This window comes from Hoplias malabaricus, chromosome 12 (assembly GCF_029633855.1).
Source record: "Hoplias malabaricus isolate fHopMal1 chromosome 12, fHopMal1.hap1, whole genome shotgun sequence".
In the NCBI taxonomy this organism is placed as follows: domain Eukaryota; kingdom Metazoa; phylum Chordata; class Actinopteri; order Characiformes; family Erythrinidae; genus Hoplias; species Hoplias malabaricus.
This window is the reverse complement of record NC_089811.1, coordinates 25,049,527-25,070,341: the sequence shown is the minus strand read 5'-3', so window position 1 is coordinate 25,070,341 and position 20,815 is coordinate 25,049,527. Positions and strand designations below refer to the sequence as shown.

The 20,815-nt window shown below is 40.7% G+C and overlaps 1 protein-coding gene across 1 annotated transcript in view; it reads right to left on the bottom strand.

The window, feature by feature from the left end:
• Positions 1 to 20,815, bottom strand: part of lrp1bb (low density lipoprotein receptor-related protein 1Bb) — a 471,212-nt gene that overhangs the window by 301,926 nt on the left and 148,471 nt on the right. The window contains exon 4 of the mRNA XM_066685917.1: positions 5,807 to 5,944. Coding sequence (XP_066542014.1) covers positions 5,807 to 5,944 — 138 coding nt within the window. The remainder of the gene's footprint in view (positions 1 to 5,806; positions 5,945 to 20,815) is intronic.

The window sequence follows — 20,815 nt, the reverse complement described above, 5'->3', positions numbered from 1 at the left end:
CCACCCCCACACCCCATCCACTCACTGTTCATTCCCACATCTCCCATGATCATAGTTGTATTTGTAGTTTTACGCTTACAGACTGTGGTCCATCTGTTGCTCTACAGATTGTGTTAGCCATCTTTCACCCTGTGCTATAATGTTCAAGACCCCCACAGAGCAGGTATTATTTGGACTGTGATTCAAAATCTGTGCTGCAGTGACACTGATGCAGTGGTGGGGCGTTAGTGTGTGTCGGGCTAACATGAGTGGATCAGACACAGCAGTGTGGCTAGAGCTATTTAAATCCCTCAGGGTCACAGAAGGACTGAGGAAATCTCTACTACTCAAATAGTACCTCCTCTGTGATGGTTCTGTGGTGGACAGTGAGTATAGAAACAAGGAGTTACTAGTAATGTTATTGCAGTAAGTTTTATTTCTTACAAACGCCCGAGCCGCCAATTGACTGGACAGAAGGGGCTTGCAAAAGTCTCATTACTAGCTGTGCACCTAGTGCCTAGTGCACTGAGGTAGGGCTGTGGTCATAATGGGGCTCCATTGGCTTCAGCTCTGTCAAAGGCACACCCATAGGTCTAAAGTGTCAAATAACTTGCTCTAAATGGCTTTCAGGATAGTGATGAGCTGCACTTTCTGAAGCACACTCACTGTGCTCAGTTTAATCTCAACTGAGCTTTTCTACGCTGAGTCTTTTTCCACTACTGTCCTCTCCTCCTGTCCAGCACCAGTGGTCAAGGAGATGTCTCACACTGTAAGAGAGCCAGCTGGCACAGTGGGGGAAAAGTTGATCATTCTTCTTTACAAAAACCTTCTGCTCTCCTCCAGAGGACCCATGATTAAAATAGTGCGCTGAAGTTTGATGAAGGTGAAACAGACTACTTTCCCTGTCTTCCATATGGGCGCAGTTTTGTGGAGCGTTCTCTCGGGATTCATTATGTATATTCATTACAAGAGGTGCTCTGAAAAGTTACAACAAAGACCCAGCTGCTACGCTCCGACTTCTCTGCAGCGACCCCGATTCCTTCCATCTCCCAGAATGTGTATTATTTCAAAGGTTTGTGTTTGTGTGTGTGTGTTTTTTTCCAGTGTGTGGTGAGTAACACATGCTGTATGTCCCTGTCTGAACTGCAAAGTGGCCCCGAGTTACTGATTCAATTATCACGCTTCATTAAGTCCACCCCAACGCTTACGTCACCGAACCAAACATTAGCCACTAGCAAGCCCACACACACACACACACACACACACACACACACACACACACACACACACACACGGTACCTACCTTCACTGCAAGAACATTTCCAATATCTTTAAAGTGCAGCATAATAACCTATGATTTCATTTCCCCCCGCAAGACGCAGCACAACACGGAATGAAAGGCGGCGGCTTTCCAGCCTGCTCAGAGCTGAAGTGTGAGACAGCTGCTTCTGACAGCTCACACAAGACATGTTTGGAAAGCAGGTGAGTTCGAAAACAGGGCTCAGAAACAAAAGCAAACAAATCGAAAAATCAAAAATATAAACATTACCTGGTAAGCAGAAGTCATAATAATAAGACTCATAACATTGTAATAACAGTATTAAATGTGTGGGCAATCTGTACATTTATAACAACCAACACACTACAACAAGAGTTGCTTGTCTGTTTAACTGGAGCTTTATTATAATGAGGTTTAGGCTGAGAAATGTACTTCACCTTGCTTCATCCAGTCTTAACGATTTTAAACAAAACAAACCCTCTGTTTAAAATGAAAAAATAACATGCATCTTCTTTTTTGAAATGATTTGTTTACTGAATCATGTGAACTCAGCAGCTGTCCTTTACATTGTGTAAGAATTTCATGATGAATGGACCAAGAGAAATGCTCCAAAATTACTTTGAGCAATGTTTTTTTTCCTTCTCCTATAAAGTTACTTTTATGCAGATACATTATTTTTCTTTTGAAATTAGCCCTCAGAAATAATGGCTTTTAATACGTTAGGACTCTTTAGACCCTGCACTCCCTTGTTTTGACACAAAAGTGGCTGAAATGTATTAGTCAAGTTAGACAGTGCTGTTTAAAAAAGCATAAAAATTAAGAAGTGATAATGGATATGAATTATGAATAGGTTGAATATTATACTTGCAGCAGTTACACATAATTTGCTCAGTGACTATTAGAGCAAAAGCTTGTATCTCCAGTTTTTTATCCTCATGTTGTGAACTAATCTGAAAGTGCCAGCTGCAGTTTATACTGGGTCAAAATGTCATGATGTATGAGCCAATCTCAATGACCCAAAATGTCTGAAATACATCCAGTTTCATTAACATTCCAGTCCTGAGCTTTCAGAGCTGTGGTTTGTGAACAGGGCTGTTCAAGGTAAGACTGCAGCGAGCGACAGTCAGCAGTAGAAACGAGCAGTGTGAGGATTTATGGCCCTTGGCTGTTGTTACTTAATTAGCTGTATCTAAAAACAAACAAATGGAGACGGAGAACAATGAGCGTAATGTTGCTTAATGTTTCTTAACACCCTAGGATAAGTTTGTGTGATATATCACTGCAGCTTTTAAACACCACTCACATCATTCCCCATCCTGACAAGCCCTAACTTTATCCTTCACTCTCCTTCTCTCACTCTCTGCTGCAATGGATCAATTCCTGCATCCATGCAGAGGTGTATTGGTGTTTTGCTGTAGTAAAAGTTATTTGAAGTTGAGATCTTCCTTAAGAAGAGACCTTAGACGGGTGTTGGGCTGAGAAGACATAAGATGGAAGTCTGGAAAAACATATTGCACAATTCAGGTGAATTTTAATGTGATTTTCTGTCCGACCAACAGAGGCTAAACGAGCAGTGAATGCAAGCTACAATAATCCAAACTCTACCCAGTCAGAAAGCGCATTCAGGATTCAACATAAATTAAGCTGGTTTAAGAAAAGCAACAGTGGCATCTGACAACGATTTGAACCAATTTGTTGATCTCCCAATAAAACGACACGACAACATCAACTACTAAATCATTACTGACCTAGTAATCCTTGGCCTCATATGAGTCACTGGCTACTTTCCAGGAAGGCATTAGATCAAAGGGCAAGATCGGCAGCTCATGGTCAGACCCAAGTGGACACCACATTCCTCCTAGGTTTGGGCGGTATAATTATAATACCGTACACCACAGTATTGTGAGTTTAGAGGTGAGTTTGTGTTAAACAGAAAGAGGAAGGAGGCTGTAAACTGACAAAATTCTCAGAAAATCCTTCACTCGACTTTGTGCTCACAGGTTTATGGCTGTATCCTCTAAATATGTATGTTTTGAGCCTTAGTTAGCTGAAAAATCTGCTGCACTGTTAGCCTGTTAGCGCCACTGTTTAAACAGTATTGTCTTATTTCACTTATTTTTTTAACTTTTCTGTCCCTTCAGCACCAACTGCTGAAATTTACTCTCTCAAACAGGTTTTTATCCTTAACGCGTGTGTCAGTGTGCACTGTCGGGCTGTGTTTAGCTAAACTCACTTGACTTTGTGCTCACGGGTATAAGGCTCAGTGCAGCCTGACAGAGCAGCTCCTCCCCACGGTAATCCCGTGTACCGCGATATTATTTTGAGACAGTATGATGGTATGAAAAATGTGGATACCACCCATCTCTAACTCCTCCAGTTCACCAAAGGTCACAACACTGGCTAGCTTGAGATCAGCAGCCACAGCTAACAGCCATCCACCCAGCCAAGCCTGCTGAGTCACCATTGTCTGACCACAGAGGCCAGGTGGCTCCACCTGTATGTTTTTGTGGCTTAAATGATTGTAAACAACAGTAGACTGTGTCCAACATCACACCTGCTGCTCTTGACCTGCTGCGCTTTTCATCCTGTGACCTTGGCCATTCACAGGCCATTGGCAGAATATCCCAGTTTCGATGTGAATAAAATCTGAAGGCACTGCCATCTCCTTGTATCTCTTTTATTTAGGGAGAGCAGGTGAATTCATACATATTGGATGTATATTTGTCAGGTATACAATGAGAACTACCGTTCCCCTTAGGGCAGGAGCTCACTTATGGCCATTTTCCACTGTATGGCACCTAATCTACTCGGCTCAACTCGCATTTTGGTCCACGGTCGTTGATATTATGCGCTGTTATTCCATCATTTTGTTTTTGTTTTTGGGACTGAACATAGTTCCATAGTACCAGTTCAAACAGATCCGCGTTGTTTTTGTTAACTGTGGCACTGACCGCTTCTAGCTGGAGGCTTTCTTCAGCCACCAACCCTATGAGTGTTTGTACCTCTTCAAAGGACCATGGCACAATTTTACAAGCTGTTATTGTGATTCGGATAAAATAAACAACATGATCACTACTGTAGCTTCAAGATTTTAGGAAGACCTAGATTGTGCGGGATGTCTGCCTTTCATCGTGATAAACCACTCTCATAGTAGTAAATGTAATAATTTTTCAAGATCTTGTTGAGAAAGAGAAAAAAAATATTTTCCAACAGAGTAAGGATGTGTGCTCTTTGGTGGAGATTGTTTTTTTGTGTAATTGTTAATGTATAAGTTATGAATTTATTTTCAAAGTATAGCCTCATAGTCATCCTTGTTGTTTGTGGGGGAAAAAATGCCACAAAGTGTTCTCAGAGCAAAGCCACAGAGGAATAACTTTTGCTTCTTTAAAGAATTGTGTCTGAAGAAGTGCAGAACCTTTTTAAAGGCTTAAAAAAATCTTATAAATATTGTAAAATGTCTTTGCCACATTATTCATATTATGTGGCGGATCTTTAAATTTTAAACAGGTTCTTCACACTCACACATCTCATGTACAAAAAGGTCCCTAACACACCATCAACAGAAAGGTGTTTAAGACAAATTAGTTTTTCTATGGAATCATGCTAAGAACCCAACTGGGCAGCTTGATTTTTAAGTGTGAGTTTGTTACATAGGAACCCTGTGAAATGCACCCTTGATTAGCAACAAAGCAACAACAGCAGCACTTTTTTATAACAAAAAAAAAAAAATGAATGTGTGAAATTTCACTCTTTTAAAAATAGCAATAAATAAACAGATTCTAGCACTAAATATCCACAACTCAGAAATCATTCATTCATTCATTATCTGTAACCGCTTATCCAATTCAGGGTCGCGGTGGGTCCAGAGCCTACCTGGAATAATTGGGCGCAAGGTGGGGAATACACCCTGGAGGGGGCGCCAGTCCTTCACAGGGCAACACACACACACACACACACACCTACGGACACTTTGGAGTCACCAATCCACCTACCAACGTGTGTTTTTGGACCGTGGGAGGAAACCGGAGCACCCGGAGGAAACCCACGCGGACATGGGGAGAACACACCAACTCCTCACAGACAGTCACCCGGAGCAGGAATCGAACCCACAACCTTCAGGTCCCTGGAGCTGTGTGACTGCGACACTACCTGCTGCGCCACCGTGCCACCCCCCAGAAATCAGCATGCAATAAAATAAATAAATGCAAATTAATAAATAAACTTACTGTATATAAACTAAATTGGCTGCTGTCTGGCAAAAAAAAGTGCATTTCTCTGAGCAGAGCAGAGTCAGCACCAGGGGCTGCAGTGTCACTTGTCTCTACTATCTCAACTATCTTGTCTCAGTTCTGCATTATAATCCATATTATCCAGTCACTATTTATTTTGTTTCTAATAATTGTTTTTGTTGGATTTAAACAAATCAGTATAATATGAGCCCTCCCATCACACACACACACACACAAAAAAAACTGCTTTTCCATATGAACAGGACACAATGACAAGACCGAGCATATGTAATGTGAAAGTGAAGAGTCAGTGTCTTACCCCTACAGTGAACTCCTTCATCAAAGCCATCCTCACAGTCCTTGGCTCCGTTACAGAGCTTGTTGAAGTGAATGCACTTTCTTGTTCCAGTGCATTGTATGTGATTCAGGGGACATCTGACTATGACCTCAGAAACACCTAAAGAAGAGGTTTAAAAGAACAAAAAATGGTTTGATTTAGTAAACGCCAAATTACATCCGGATCTGTCACAATCAACCAAACAGCTACGCTGTTATATTATTGATAGATGATATTTTTAACAATTCCTGTTCGCAGCTATTAGCATCTTATATTCAGAGGTGGGTCAAGAAAATTAAATCCATATTTAAGTATTATTTGTTAATTTGGAGTTACACAATTTGATTTTTAGGCCTGATCCTGAGTTTGTCTCTGTCCAAGCTAGTGGGCCATGAATGCAGATTTTGGTTTAGTCTAAGTCAACACTCAAGGAGAAAATCTTGTACCATATGAAATGAAAAGATGTTTCACTTTCCCATCAAGGATTAAACGAGTCAGAACATGTCAGATATGTTTCTTTTTAATCTTGTGGTGTATATGTGTCAAAACCACCCTGATCTCAAAGTGAACAAGATTCACATAATGTGTACAAAATATAGTGTGAATTCGTACAATGTCTACCAAATATAGTTCACTCATTTTGGATGTAAATGTAAACTTCTGGTTCCAAATTGTCACGCCTTCGTCCTGTCAGTCTGTTGTCCCCGCCATGTGCTTTATTTGCACATGGCTCTGTTTTGTTTATGTTCTAGTCTCCGCCTTTGTCCCGCCTCCTCATCTGTCATCTGTTAACCCGTCCTTCTTGTTATCTGTCTCAGGTGCGTCTCGTCAGTGTCTTGTATTTAAGTCCCCTTCCTACACTTCCTGTTTGTTGGTCATTGTTCTATTATTCCTTGTATCATGTCAAGTCTGTCGTGTTCTCTTGTTCTCTCATTCTTTGTCATGTCAGTCGTGGTATCCAGTCTGTCTCTGTAAGTTCCCACGTTGTCGTTTCATTTCCTGTCGTCTCGTTCTTTAGTCTGTCTGTCCCGTTTTGCCCTGATTTGCTCCTCGTGTCCCGTTTAACCTGTTTGGCTCCCTGTTTGTTTTCATTATGTTTAAGTATCGTTGTTTTGTTTATATTAAATATACTGTGCTTTAGCGAGTGCGTCCGCTTCCCTCAATCCTGACAGAATGACCAACCACCAGGACGCAGCTAGCACAGAAAATATGTTCGACAGGGCTGCGATGTGGAGTAGCCGGCTCTGGCAGATACACGCCAGCGTTAATCAACGCCTACAGGAGGAGGCAGCTCGTGAATCGAGTGATTACGCCAGCGCGAGTCGTAAGAGTCGGCGGAAAAAGCGTGCTGGAGTCCCCCCCTCGCTGGTGGATTACCCCCTCAGTTCCGGGGAAATTTTTGGGGGGGCGTTAAGGGTAGGGGCTGTTAGCCTCACCTCCGTAGCTCTGAGGTCTGAGGCTAACAGGGGCGCACCTCGAGGGGATCTAATGGGTGCGCCTGTGAAACCCCCTAAACCCTTTACAGCTCCAGCGCGAGCCCGGCGAGCAGCACGAACTCCTGTCCTTGTAAAAGCGGCTCCAACGGCCGCGCCTGTCTTCATTAACACGGCGCCTCCAGCCACCCCTGTCCTCGAGAGCGTGCCTCTCCTGTCTCCGTGGACGACGGCGCAGATTCCTCTGCCTCCGTGGACGTCGTCGCACGTTCTCCAGTCTCCGTGGACGACGGCGCAGATTCCTCTGCCTCCGTGGACATCGTCGCACGTTCCCCAGTCTCCGTGGACGACGGCGCAGATTCCTCTGCCTCCGTGGACGTCGTCGCACGTTCTCCAGTCTCCGTGGACGACGGCGCAGATTCCTCTGCCTCCGTGGACGTCGTCGCACATGCTCCTGTCTCGGTGATGGCGGCACCCGCCGCTCCTGTCTCGGTGATGGCGGCACCCGCCGCTCCTGTCTCGGTGATGGCGGCACCCGCCGCTCCTGTCTCGGTGATGGCGGCACCCGCCGCTCCTGTCCCCGTGACTATGGCGGCACCGGCCGCTCCTGTCCCCGTGACTATGGCGGCACCCGCCGCTCCTGTCCCCGTGACTATGGCGGCACCCGCCGCTCCTGTCCCCGTGACTATGGCGGCACCGGCCGCTCCTGTCCCCGTGACTATGGCGGCACCGGCCTCTCCTGTCCCCGTGACTATGGCGGCACCGGCCTCTCCTGTCCCCGTGACTATGGCGGCACCGGCCTCTCCTGTCCCCGTGACTATGGCGGCACCGGCCTCTCCTGTCCCCGTGACTATGGCGGCACCGGCCTCTCCTGTCCCCGTGACTATGGCGGCACCGGCCTCTCCTGTCCCCGTGACTATGGCGGCACCGGCCTCTCCTGTCCCCGTGACTATGGCGGCACCGGCCTCTCCTGTCCCCGTGACTATGGCGGCACCGGCCTCTCCTGTCCCCGTGACTATGGCGGCACCGGCCTCTCCTGTCCCCGTGACTATGGCGGCACCGGCCTCTCCTGTCCCCGTGACTGTGGCTACGGCCTCTCCTGTCCCCGTGACTGTGGCTACGGCCTCTCCTGTCCATGTCCGTAGGTCGGCCCGAAGGACTTCAGGGCCGATCCCCAGAACTGTGCCCAGGCTGGTTCCTCAGACCGCCCCACAGACATTAGCCAGTCCTGGGCACCCCCCTGTTATATTGGTTCTCCTGTTCTTCCCTCAATCCGCCCCTCAATCCTGACACAAATAAATGTGAAAAATCTGCCTATCCATAACCCTACCCAATACCAACAATTACTTGTTACTAACCACCAGCCTAAATGTAAGCTCCAAAATATTGGAAATAATAATAAAAAAAAACTTCCAGCTCTGTTTCTATTATTCCTCTTCCTGTGGATAACAGATTTCGATTGGTTTGGCAAAACAGTTCCAGAGAGTTCTCATAGTGTTTACAAAATAAATACAGATTCTAACTAATTATTACTTAAACACATTATAAATATCTAGAGAGCTCCCATTTGTAGTAAAGCTACTCATTTTTGAACAGATTATCCCAACATCTACTGAAAACAGAGAGCTTGAAAACACAGCAAATAAGTTAAAATTGTCCAAATAAAATTTGTGTTTTGTAGATTTTTACATAACATTCAGGGTTTCCCGCATTGCTTTACAGTTAGGGCTTTGACAACCTCGTCCAACCCCCTCTTTGTGCAATTCGTTTAGTTTCTTATCAAGACTTTAATGCATTATTCCTCTGTGTGTCGTCTCTGAGTTTCACCACGGCTGTGTATACATGAGGTCAGAGCATGTGCAGCCCAAGCTTGTAAACAACGTTTTGAATCATTGATTTTAATTTGCACTCAACTCATGAACCGATTCACTCAATGAGTCGACTCTACACTCAACCCATCATATAAGTTCATCAAAGCATCCAAAAACAGGCACAAGGCCCAGAATACCAATATAAATATAAACAGCACATACAATAACAAAGGATAATTCATTTTTAATTTTTAATGTTATTGTAAACATAGTTGTCAACATATTCATTACAATATGATCCAACATTATTGCACTTTAACCCCACCCTGTAAACAAAGGTACCACCTTGACTAACTGATTTTCTGCGGGAAACCTTGACATTACATGGCAGACACACACTTCATTGTCTGTAAAACAAATTCCAAAAACAAACACAAACTCACTAAAATGCTCACAACACATTTAAATGTGTTTCACCAGTCTTTCTCTAGACCAGTGGAAACACACTAAACCAGTTGAAAACTAATGTCAGCTAATATGACTTTACTTTTCTTTTTATCTGTGTGTAGGGGAAGAAGTTTGAATTTGTGTGAGTTTATTGTGTTCCCTCCAGTATAGCGGCAACTTTCAATCTGTTTAGATCTGTTTAGTATGAGATCCCAAGTCATTTAGTGTATAATGCATTTTTTTGTCTCAAAAAATAAAGAGAGAAAATCAGAAATCACTTAGGAAGTATGAAATACCCAGTCCTTTGAAAATCTGTTAAAAATGTGTGCAGTGTAATAATCACAGCTACAGAGGTAAAATCACTGTAGCAGAAGAAAGGTAACACTTCAAAGACCTACTTAAGTAGTAAAGAACTTCTAGAGCAATTTTGGATCTTCTCACTACAATCAGCATGTTTTGGGCTATGAAATAAGTTTGTTTATTAAAACTGTCCAAAATAATAAATGACTTCTCCAAATATGAAAAAAATAAAATAATAATAATAAAGTAAAGTAAGATTCCATCAGTGTTTTATATATTTATGTGGATGTATTTCAGGAAGTTTAAATAGTTGCTAAGCAGTATTTTATGCTATATTACACTATTTTACAATAACCAGAATATAAACTGTTTTTTTCTATTTTATTTATTTATTTTTTAGTCATTCACTGGGTTGAGGCAGATTAGTATAAATAATATAAAGCGGGCAATACATTCATCAACATATCTTCCAAAAGCACTGGTGCTATAACCCTATCAGAAGTCAGTGGTGAGTAATGTTTGTTTATTTGAGCCCAAACTGTCTCTGAGATGCAGGACAGCTAACCCACCAGTTTGGACATGGTTGTTTAAAAAATATACCAAAACATAATTATATTATGCATATGGCAATTAATCATCAGCTAAAATTCCAAGACTCAACTGAAGACATTTCCAAACACATACACTCCATGCTCTTATAGCCATACATATTTCAGCAGTTAGCTTCCAAAGAGATTCATAAACTGCATTACACGCATGCATTCGTACTATCTGCAATGCAGTCATTATTATAAATTGATCTTGAAAGATGGGCTATATGTCACTTTAGGATTTCAGCATAAGGATACAACCCCAACATCAGCATTACTTATTTCCTCCTCCATTATTGTTTTTTGAGGAGTGATGGAAATGGGTTTCTCATTTACTGAGGTGTCTATCCTCTTTCTCATCCTTATACATCTTCATTTTGCATGGCAGCCAGTGCTTTGTGTACTGCAGAATAACTAATGTGACTTCGCTGTTGGCAAGCTTTGTCTCCGAAAGGGCTTTTAACACTTTTAATCCATAATCATTCTCTGGACAAGAGGATTGTTTTTTGTTTGCATTTACATTTAGGATGGGATAATCACACTGCAAAATTAAGCACTTAGACTAAATGGGGATTCTTTCACAGAAACAATGTTGAAGGAAGAACAAAATACTGTGAAAGTAGAAAAGCAATAAGTATGGTCTTATATGCAACAAATCTCTATTATTCAAATACTGGGGATGGATGAAGATTTGCAATACTTAGGACAGTGGTCCCCAATAGCTGAACTCTACTGAATGTGTTTAATTGCATACCCACATCAAAACCTTAGAGAGAGGACAGTCTGTCTAAATCCTTCTAAACAACACTGACAGCACTCAAATGGTTCTTAGTTTGTCCTCCTGTATTCTTCAAAAAGCTGCTTAGCAAATCAAACGTTGGCTAATGTCACTTCCAAAAACTAAAATGACATCTTCAAAATTGCTCTGTACTGAAAAAAAATGAAAACTGCTTGTTTAAAGATGAATAGCCTGAAGATGTGTGTTCAACTGTCTCACTCATTTGACCTCCATGGGCCGTCAGCTCTGTGAAATTTGGTCAGTGGAGGTCTAAGATTCATATTGGAGAATCCCTGACTTAGGAGGTCATTGTAACAATGTTGTATTATTTAATAGACATTGCTCTCAGCATGAATTAGTCATTATTTTACCCACAACAGACAGTGATTGAATTCACCCCTCCAGTTAGGAACAACACGTTTATGCTAACACAAGTCCTTGGGCAGCACTCCTATTGCACCATTCACATACAAAGGCTACCTGCTAAACAGGTAAATAAAAACCAGTGAACATCACAAATCATATTTGCCCATTGTATGAGAGGAAAAATAACACATACACTGTAAATCTATGAATAGAAATTATTAATGCTAGAATGAACATTATATTCATTATATATATATATATATATATATATATATATATATATATATATATATATATATATATTTTTTTTTTTTTTTTTGCACTTCACGATTTCTGTAACGTTTGTATTCAGACCTGTTACAAATGGGTGTAAAATAGTCCTACAGTTTGTATATCACTCTACTGTAGCATATTACAAATCTTTAAAAATGATAATAAACACGTATATAGTCACTTAAAGCCCTTGGGAATCCATTTTGAAATTTAGATTTTTTTTTCATAATTTGAGGAGAGATTTATCCTGTTTCTGCTGTGTTTTTTTAATTTAAACTTTGTTGAACATAGATATACAAGTATAGAAAAAGTATAGAATTATACAAAAAAATAATAATAATCATTTTCAAAATGGGTTCGCAGAGGCTTTAAGAGTCCTATTGATTCTTGGGGACCATCACTTCTTTGACAACTCTGATTTCTTACCAGGTGCTCATAATGTTCTAACATTATAAACATAAAAAACAAAGCACTATGGATCTTGTCATAATCCTCCTGCTCGTCAGACTCTTGGCACATGTCCTATACATAGACATTCCACCATTTTGAAAACGATAAAATTCTAAATTGCGCCATTTGTTTTAATTTAGAAAAATCAATATTAACCACAACCCTTTATCACTTTTACAATGACATAATTGAGCGGTTCAAGCGTTTTATGTTCAGCAGTTATTGAAGTATGAGCTCCATCTTCACAGCTGTGTCCTACTCAAGGTGAAAATACAGCTTGTGCATTAGGCTAGGTTTTAGTGCAGCTCAAAATAGTCACATACTTGAACTTGATCTTGCAAGAGGCTATGTGCAAACCTTAGGGTAAGCAACACATTTCAGAGGCTGCACTCAATGCACTGTCCAAACTTGCATGATCTTGCCTATTTCACTGCTTGATGCTGTGCTCTATGCAAAGCATGTCATAAGACAAAATGCAAAAAAAAAAAAACATTTAAAGGAAGTTTCTCAGAGTAAAAATAGAACAAAACCTACACTTAATATCGTTTCTGATGATTTTTTATCCAGTGGTTTCCAATGGTGAAGGCTTAATCCATGCCTAGCTTGAATTAAGTAGGATTAAGGACAGTAACCCACTTCAGGATATTAAAGTAATCCATGATAAGTTGGTGTGATGCAGTCGTTACCAACCTGGAGTGGATTATTTACAGTCTATTATAATTGAATCCATTTATTGCTACATTTAACATTCAACAACACCAAATAAATTACACTCCGTGAAGTACTAGCCTTTATCAACAATAAATGACCTTGACTTTGGACCATAGCTTTACTACTAGCAACAAGTTGCCAATGTAGCCAACTAGAAAGCCAACTAGGAATACCTAGTATTTTACCAGTAAACACTGATAATACACTGCAGTTTGACTCTGAATATCAAAAAACTTTATTACCACCTGCGTAATCTTCTATAGCAGCAGCACCATCTCACATCCACATGAATACCCAGGTTTCCCTTTTCTCTCTCTTTTTTTTCAGGAGAACATTGCATAAAGCACTTTAGCTCGCCTCTTCCCACAGCATCAACTGGTGCCATCATTTGTCCAATAAACAATGCATATAACCAGACTTTCACAGAATAAGACTGACCAGACCAGGAAATGTTCTTCTATTGCCCCAAGGTCAGATTCTGACTCCATTGTTGACGATTTAGACAGTGGACAAGGGTTTCTGAGCTCTCAGTAGCCACTTTATGCCACAGAGTACACCTTCTGTTGGCTCAGATGGCCTTTATGGCACCCAGCACCCTGCTGTTAGTTTACTCCATCTGAAACTATTGTCAGTAGTTTACTCATGGCTGCTGACCAGGAGAACCCACACGCCTTGCCTTTTGGGGCCAAATTTTCTGGCCATAAAAGTTTGGCCTTTGTCAAAGTTGTTCAGGCCTTTCGTCTGCCCAAAACTCCTACGTTCAACACGCTGAATACAAGAACCAACTGTCCCCTTATTTTTGAATACATCTCAAACCTTCATGTGCCACTGTCACAAGATAATCAGCGTTATTTGCTTCATCTGTGAGGGATCTGTTGTTTTATCTGTGTAAATTTCTCCTACTTTATCTTTATTTACTCATATTGAATAAGACTACAAAAAAAAACCTCTGAATCATGTCCTAGTCCTAGGAGGTCAAACTGCTTCTTTCTTAAAAACGAACCTCATACATATTCATAAGTATCAAAAAATACTGCATTTCTTATTTAACCTCAGCTGCCAAAAGATGCACAGATTGTAATTAAAAGATATTTCAATATGCAGCACAGCATACAAACAGGGTTTGTGTTAAAGTGACTGAATTTGACTGAAAGTGGTTGAATTTGTTTAACTCACAATACAGTGCAGAGACTTCATGGAAACAATTTCATACTCCTTTTCAATCGAGTTTCCTCTCGGGATAAAGCAGTTTAACTGCAGCCACACTGATCTTAATAGTATAATGGAAGCTCTCAGTGGAAAGACCGTGCTGTGCTGCTGTACTTATTGACTTGTGGGAAGATTTTTACAATGTTAACCATTCAGGTTAGTTGAATAGATGACAAGATATATATTCAGAACCTCTGCCTGACCAGTAGTTTGAAAATTATCCCATTAGTAGACCAGAATACAGTACATTTGCCTTGTATTCCTACAGGAAACTTTGCAGGGTGTTCCTCAGGGGTTTATCATAGACCCTGGTCATATATACAGTCTACTATACTATACTATACTATACTATATATATATATATATATACTCTCTTTCTATTTTACACATACAATGCCATCCATTGGTGGCAGGGGTATGAAGACCCTAGTGACTCCATCAAATACCTTTGTAGAGGGATATTTATTTCTGATCCAGCTCGAATTATCCAACATCAGTACCTGACCTTGCTAATGGAAACAAATCCTCACAGTAATGTTCCAACCTCATATTTAAATAAACCTTTATATTTCAATAAACGCACAGGCTGTTGCAAAGAGTTTAGAAAATTTTTCAGAAGAAAAGTTGGATTAGCCCAAACTGTTTGCCACACAGAACTGATTTAAAGTTATGGTGTGTGGAATAGGAGTTCTTAAAATTTACTTTCTAGTACATGATTAGCCCTCCTGACTAAACAGGGACAAAATTTTAATCCAAGGCATGGAACAGTTCTGCATTTAAATGTTTATTTAAATAATAAACTGATAATAATAATTCAGATCTCATTTTTTCATGTTAAGAATGTTTATGTTAATGCTCCCTAGCAGAAAGACTTTAATCTCAACAGGGCTTTCCTGGATAAACAAAGGATTAAGAAAAATAAAACCTCAATATCCAAACAAATGAAAAACAAAGAAATGCACAAATCACCACTGTGATTTATGGCCGTGATTTGCACCCAGTAGTAGTTCACAATACTGGGCAGTTGTAGAGATTTAATCAAAACCTTCTCACAAAGAGAGACAGAGAAATCAGCACCGCTGAAGTAGAATCTGAATAGATGTGTTAACTTCGACAACCCTCAATGGATTGCTTTTCTAAACCAACAGATGCTAATTATAATACTGCAAAGCTAGAAAGAGAGAAAAATCCAAGGTACAGAAGGAGTCGTGTGTGTGTGTGTGTGTGTGTGTGTGTGTGTGTGTGTGTGTGTGTGTGTGTGTGAGAGAGAGAGAGAGAGAGTTTGAGAGAGGGAGAGAGGAAAAATGTAGATGGAGTAGAAGAAAAGGGGTAACAGAATCAGAGAGTGAGAGGGGGTGAAAGGAATTAAGAGCGAATAACAGTTTTTGATAACTACATTTTTTTCTCTAATTGGTTGTCTGATTTTATTAGTATTGTTGTTAGTTATTATCCATTCATTTTATATGTATTTATTTCATTTGAATTGCTTAATTAATTAATTACCCAATTATTTAATTGTTTTCCAAAATATATGTATGTATATAACAAATATATGTTTAGTTTAATGTTTCTGTGCTTTGGCAACATTGTTACTAAAACAGTCATGCCAATAAAGCCAAGCTGAATTGAACTTGAACTTGAATTGAGAAGAGAAGAAAGAGTAAGCAAGATAAAGAGCAGAGAGAGAGAGAGAATTAAAAAAATGGATGCAAGAATAAACAAAAAGTGAGAAGGGAAAAGGCAGAGCAAGAGGAAAGGGGGAGTAAAAAGTAGATGGGGCAAAAGGGGAATATGAAGAAAGGGGACAGAGAGAGGGGTAATGCTGGGTGAAAAGGGAAAAAAATGCAAAGAAGAAGATTGAACGAGTAAGCAAGATAAAGAGAGAGACAGAGAGAAGGAAAGATAAAGAGAAGTAGAGAAAAAAAGGAAAGCGGGAAAGAAGAAAAAGAGCTAGAGAGAGATCCACAGCTTCAGCGATCCTTTCATTGACACTGCTGCACCCGGCAGCTGTTTAAAGATTCATGAGGCACATAGGTGACCCTCGTCGGCTGAGCACAGGAGCACATAAAACATGTCTAAGCGAAACATCCGCTTCCATTCTGCATGCTGCGAATGTGTCACATTGCACCTTAACTACACCCGTATCAATTACCATAACGGCAACACAGCCACTTAGCATGAGATTTATGGCCCACGTGACAGAGCCTCTTACAAATCTCCAGTGTCTGCGCTTACATCAAAGCTCTGATTCCAGGCCAAGCTAGGCGTCCTAAGTGGATCCTGAATTGTTCTACGCACTTGTTTTATGCTTCATGAGATGAAATGACGCTACAATTAAGACAGTCGTCAAACCAAGCTAGTCGCCCTTATCCTGTTGTCTGATTTGCATACTTCCTCTCACCTACTACCAGGATAATATAAAAAAATGGGCCCTTTACCCCTCACACTCTTTCCCATCAGATACATATACACAAATCAGCCATAACATTATGACCACTTCCTTGTCTTTACAAACTCTGTCCATTCTCTCAGCTCCACTGACCAGACAGGAGCTCTTTGTAGTTCTATGATTACAGACAGTTGTCTGTCTGTTGCTCTGCACACTTGATGTTGACCATTTACAACTGTTCTTCAAATGATTTGGGTGGCAGCACAGCAGTAACAACGATGTGGTGGTGTGTTAGTGTGTGTTCTTCTGGTATGAGTGAATTAAACACAGCGGTGCTGTTGGAGGTTTTAAACCAATTGGAGGACAGTCCACCAGTCAAATAGATCTTAGAGTTTTGATACCATACCATGCGATACTACTTGACATGCTGGAAAATCTAATAGGAATTAAAGTATTTTTGCCTCAGGGTGTTTATCTAAATAATAAATACTCCCATTATACTTTAGTCTAATATGTTGCTCCACAAGGGTCAGAGCTGGGTCTTCTATTCACTCTCTTTATGGGTATATGCTTATAGTAATTCTTAAGCATGGCATTCAATTTTACTGCTACACGGACAATGCCCAACTTAATATAACAGCCAAAAACAAACTGTCAGAATAAATTAAAATAATAAAATAATAAACATTAAAATCTGGATGACACAATATTATGAAATATTACAATTATAAAAAAAATAAGCTTCAAATGGTTCAGAATGCAGCAGCTAGGGTGCTCCCCAGAGCAATAAAACTTTGTTTTCTGATACTGACACAGGAGGCTGTTAAATTCCACATGGACCCATAACCTTAAATAATCCTCTTTATGTTTAAATGTCTTACTGGTTAGGCCCTGCAGTGTCTCACAGAACCTCTCATACCTTATCACCTTTCATGTACTCTTTACTCACAGGCTGCCCGTCTACTCTCAGTTCCTCATTAGGGGAGAAAAAAAATACACTTTTTCTGGAATACACTTGGCGGCACGGTGGCGCAGCAGGTAGTGTCGCAGTCACACAGTTCCAGGGGCCTGGAGGTTGTGGGTTCGAATCCAGCTCTGGGTGACTGTCTGTGAGGAGTTGGTGTGTTCTCCCCGTGTCCGCGTGGGTTTCCTCCGGGTGCTCCGGTTTCCTCCCACAGTCCAAAAACACATGTTGCAGGTGGATTGGCGACTCGAAAGTGTCCGTAGGTGTGAGTGTGTGAGTGAATGTGTGTGTGTCTGTGTTGCCCTGTGAAGGACTGGCGTCCCCCCCAGGGTGTATTCCCGCCTTGTGCCCGATGATTCCAGGTAGGCTCTGGACCCCCCGCGACCCTAAATTGGATAAGCGGTTACAGATAATGGATGGATGGATGGATGGAATACACTTCCTGTTACTCACTGGAGCTCAGAAACACCCTCAGTCTTTAAATTGAGACTGAAAACCCACCTTTTGAGGCATGGTTTTCATTTATTTCTTTATTTTTGTTAATTATCCTCTTTCAGGCAACTATTTCTCTATTGGTGTTATTGATGATTATACATATCACCACTGTCTTGTATCAACCCCATCTTTTACTATCTTCATTATAGCATTTTTTCCTACAACCATAATCTGTTACATCTAGTTTGATGGTAACCATACACCAGAATACATTCTCTCTTCTCTCTCAAATCTGTTGCCTGTATGTTGCTGGGGCCTCTAACCTGGTCACAGTTTTCCCACAGAGTGACTTTTGCCATGATCCTACTAATCCCTTTTTTCCCCCCAAACTCAGTTTTTCTTCTACCTGTTTCACTCCCATATATTGAGATGCCCTGTTCCCGCTGCTTTGCCTTGGTACTGCCCTTATACAGCTCACCCTCAACCCCTCCCCCAACCCGCACACCACCTTCATGCATTCCAGGCCAATCTAGGCATCCTAAGTGGATCCACCGTGTTACGGTGGCGCAGCAGGTAGTGTCACAGTCACACAGCTCAGCGACCTGGAGATTGTTTGTTTGAGTCCTACTCCGGGTGACTGTGAGGAGTTTGGTGTGTTCTCCCTGTGTCTGTGTGGGTTTCCACCCATGTTGTGACCCCGAACTGGATAAGCGATTACAGATAATGAATGAATGAATATAACTTCTACACCTTTTGAAGTTGAATGGCAGGTCTGAATAAAGCTAAATTCAATTTGGTATGACCCATCTCAGTTGTACACATTGTCACATATTGTTCTTTAAGAATTTCTGTAAACTTATTTTACAAGTTAAAATTTCAGCTTTTTTGTGCTTATACTGAGCTCTGGATTTCTGAAGAATTTACTGAAGAAATTCACTGCATTGAATCACTGATGTTTAAGAAAGTCCAAATTGAGGGTCCTTAACCCCAAACAGACCATATCAAGCACAAACATCATGACAGGCTAATCCACATTAGATACAGAAGATACTGTTCCGGTCATTTCTATTAGAATGTTATATGTTCCAAATCACAGTCTTATCGGCCGACAACAGAGGAGCGTATGGCAAATTAAACAAAGCATCTGCGAGATTTCAGGGTCCAAAATGTTGATTAATAGCCTTCCTAATTTTCAATTATAAACTGTATATACTGGCAAATATCTCCCTAATTGTGCATTCATGCGGCAATTCCCCATTATTTGTGAATAAATACAGCACCACAACAATGCAATAAGCTCCTGCATCTAGAGCATGCCACACGGTTAACACAGGGGAGTGAGGATCTGCAACAAACTGTGATTATCCTAATAAAACTGCATTGTCGATTACAGAATCATTTCCACTCACAAACTGATTGAGGACTAATCTAATCAGATGAGGGGAGAGATGAATATTCAGCAGCCCGAGATGCACCAAGCACAATAACACAGATGGTGCCTGCGCAGTTGAAGGATGATAGGAAATCATTTATCACTGCCTCGCACCAAATCACCAGGCATGATACAACCCATGCTGTAACATCATCCGACACGGAGAACTCCATAATTCGAGAAAAGGAACAAGGACACAGACTGATTCCAGAAACGTTTATTACTGTTCCTGTCCTGCTACTCTATCATACCCAAGCCTATCACTATGCTCGCCTGTAATCAAAGACCTTCTATAAGACCTACTATACTAAACATAGCCAGCTTACTCACATTAGTCCAGTTACATAGATTATTCATTGCCAGTTCCACTCTGTTAGCTATCTGTTGAACCTCCCATCATGCACAATGCCACAAACACTGAAACACATGACAGATAATAAAATGTCACCAGACAGCCCAGAATGTAGGAGTGTTTCTGACATATGCCCATGTTGGCTGGAAGTATGTCATGAGACCCAGAGAGCGAAGCCAATAGTGCGCTCTTACTACTCCCAGCATTGAATGACTGTGGCATCACCAGGGTTGAACAAGTGATCCTCAGATTATAAGGTCAAAGCTTGTACTCCTAGGCCACTAACTCTATGTGCACATTAGCAGGCATCAAGTCGCTTACGTAGCTCCAAGTTTGTCTCTTGTGGGTGTGTTGAGGCCGCTGACGCGTTCTTCCTAAGGAAATGACTGGACGCTTGTCGCTTTGTCGCCTTCTAGTGTGAATGCATGGTTAGGGTTCACTCTAAAATACAGTAATACCTTAACTTAACAAGTTAAATTATTTCTGTGACCGAGCTCATAACTCAATTTGCTCATATATCAAATAAAATTTCCCCATTAAAATGAATTGAAGTGCTATTAATTTGTTCCAAATACCACACCAATTATTTTGTTACATGTTTTTAAATAAGAAAAATGTGCTTTATAAATAACAAATAATATATAAAAATAAACCATAATAAAAGAGAATGTAAAGAAATAAACTAGTTCTATTAAGTGTATTTACCTTGAAGATCAGATGAAGAAGCTGGCAGATGTGGAAGAGATTGCCGGAGTTTTTCATTTCATGGTCTATCGATTAACTTAACTTACACGCTACACACTTAATGCTACAAAAAAAAAAAAAAAAAAAAAAAAAAAAAAAACAGCAATACCACTGAGATGCTTACACGGCAAGATAACCAAGTGAACTGAATGATCACTGGGCTACCTAGTAGTGGAATAAAACTTTCCACAGAGCCACAGGTTGTATCTTGGAAAATTTGTGAGTTGATTCACTTGTAAGTCAAGGTTTCACTGTACTCTAATGAGCCTATAGGAAAACATACAAAACAGAATTTAAAGCTTTGTTG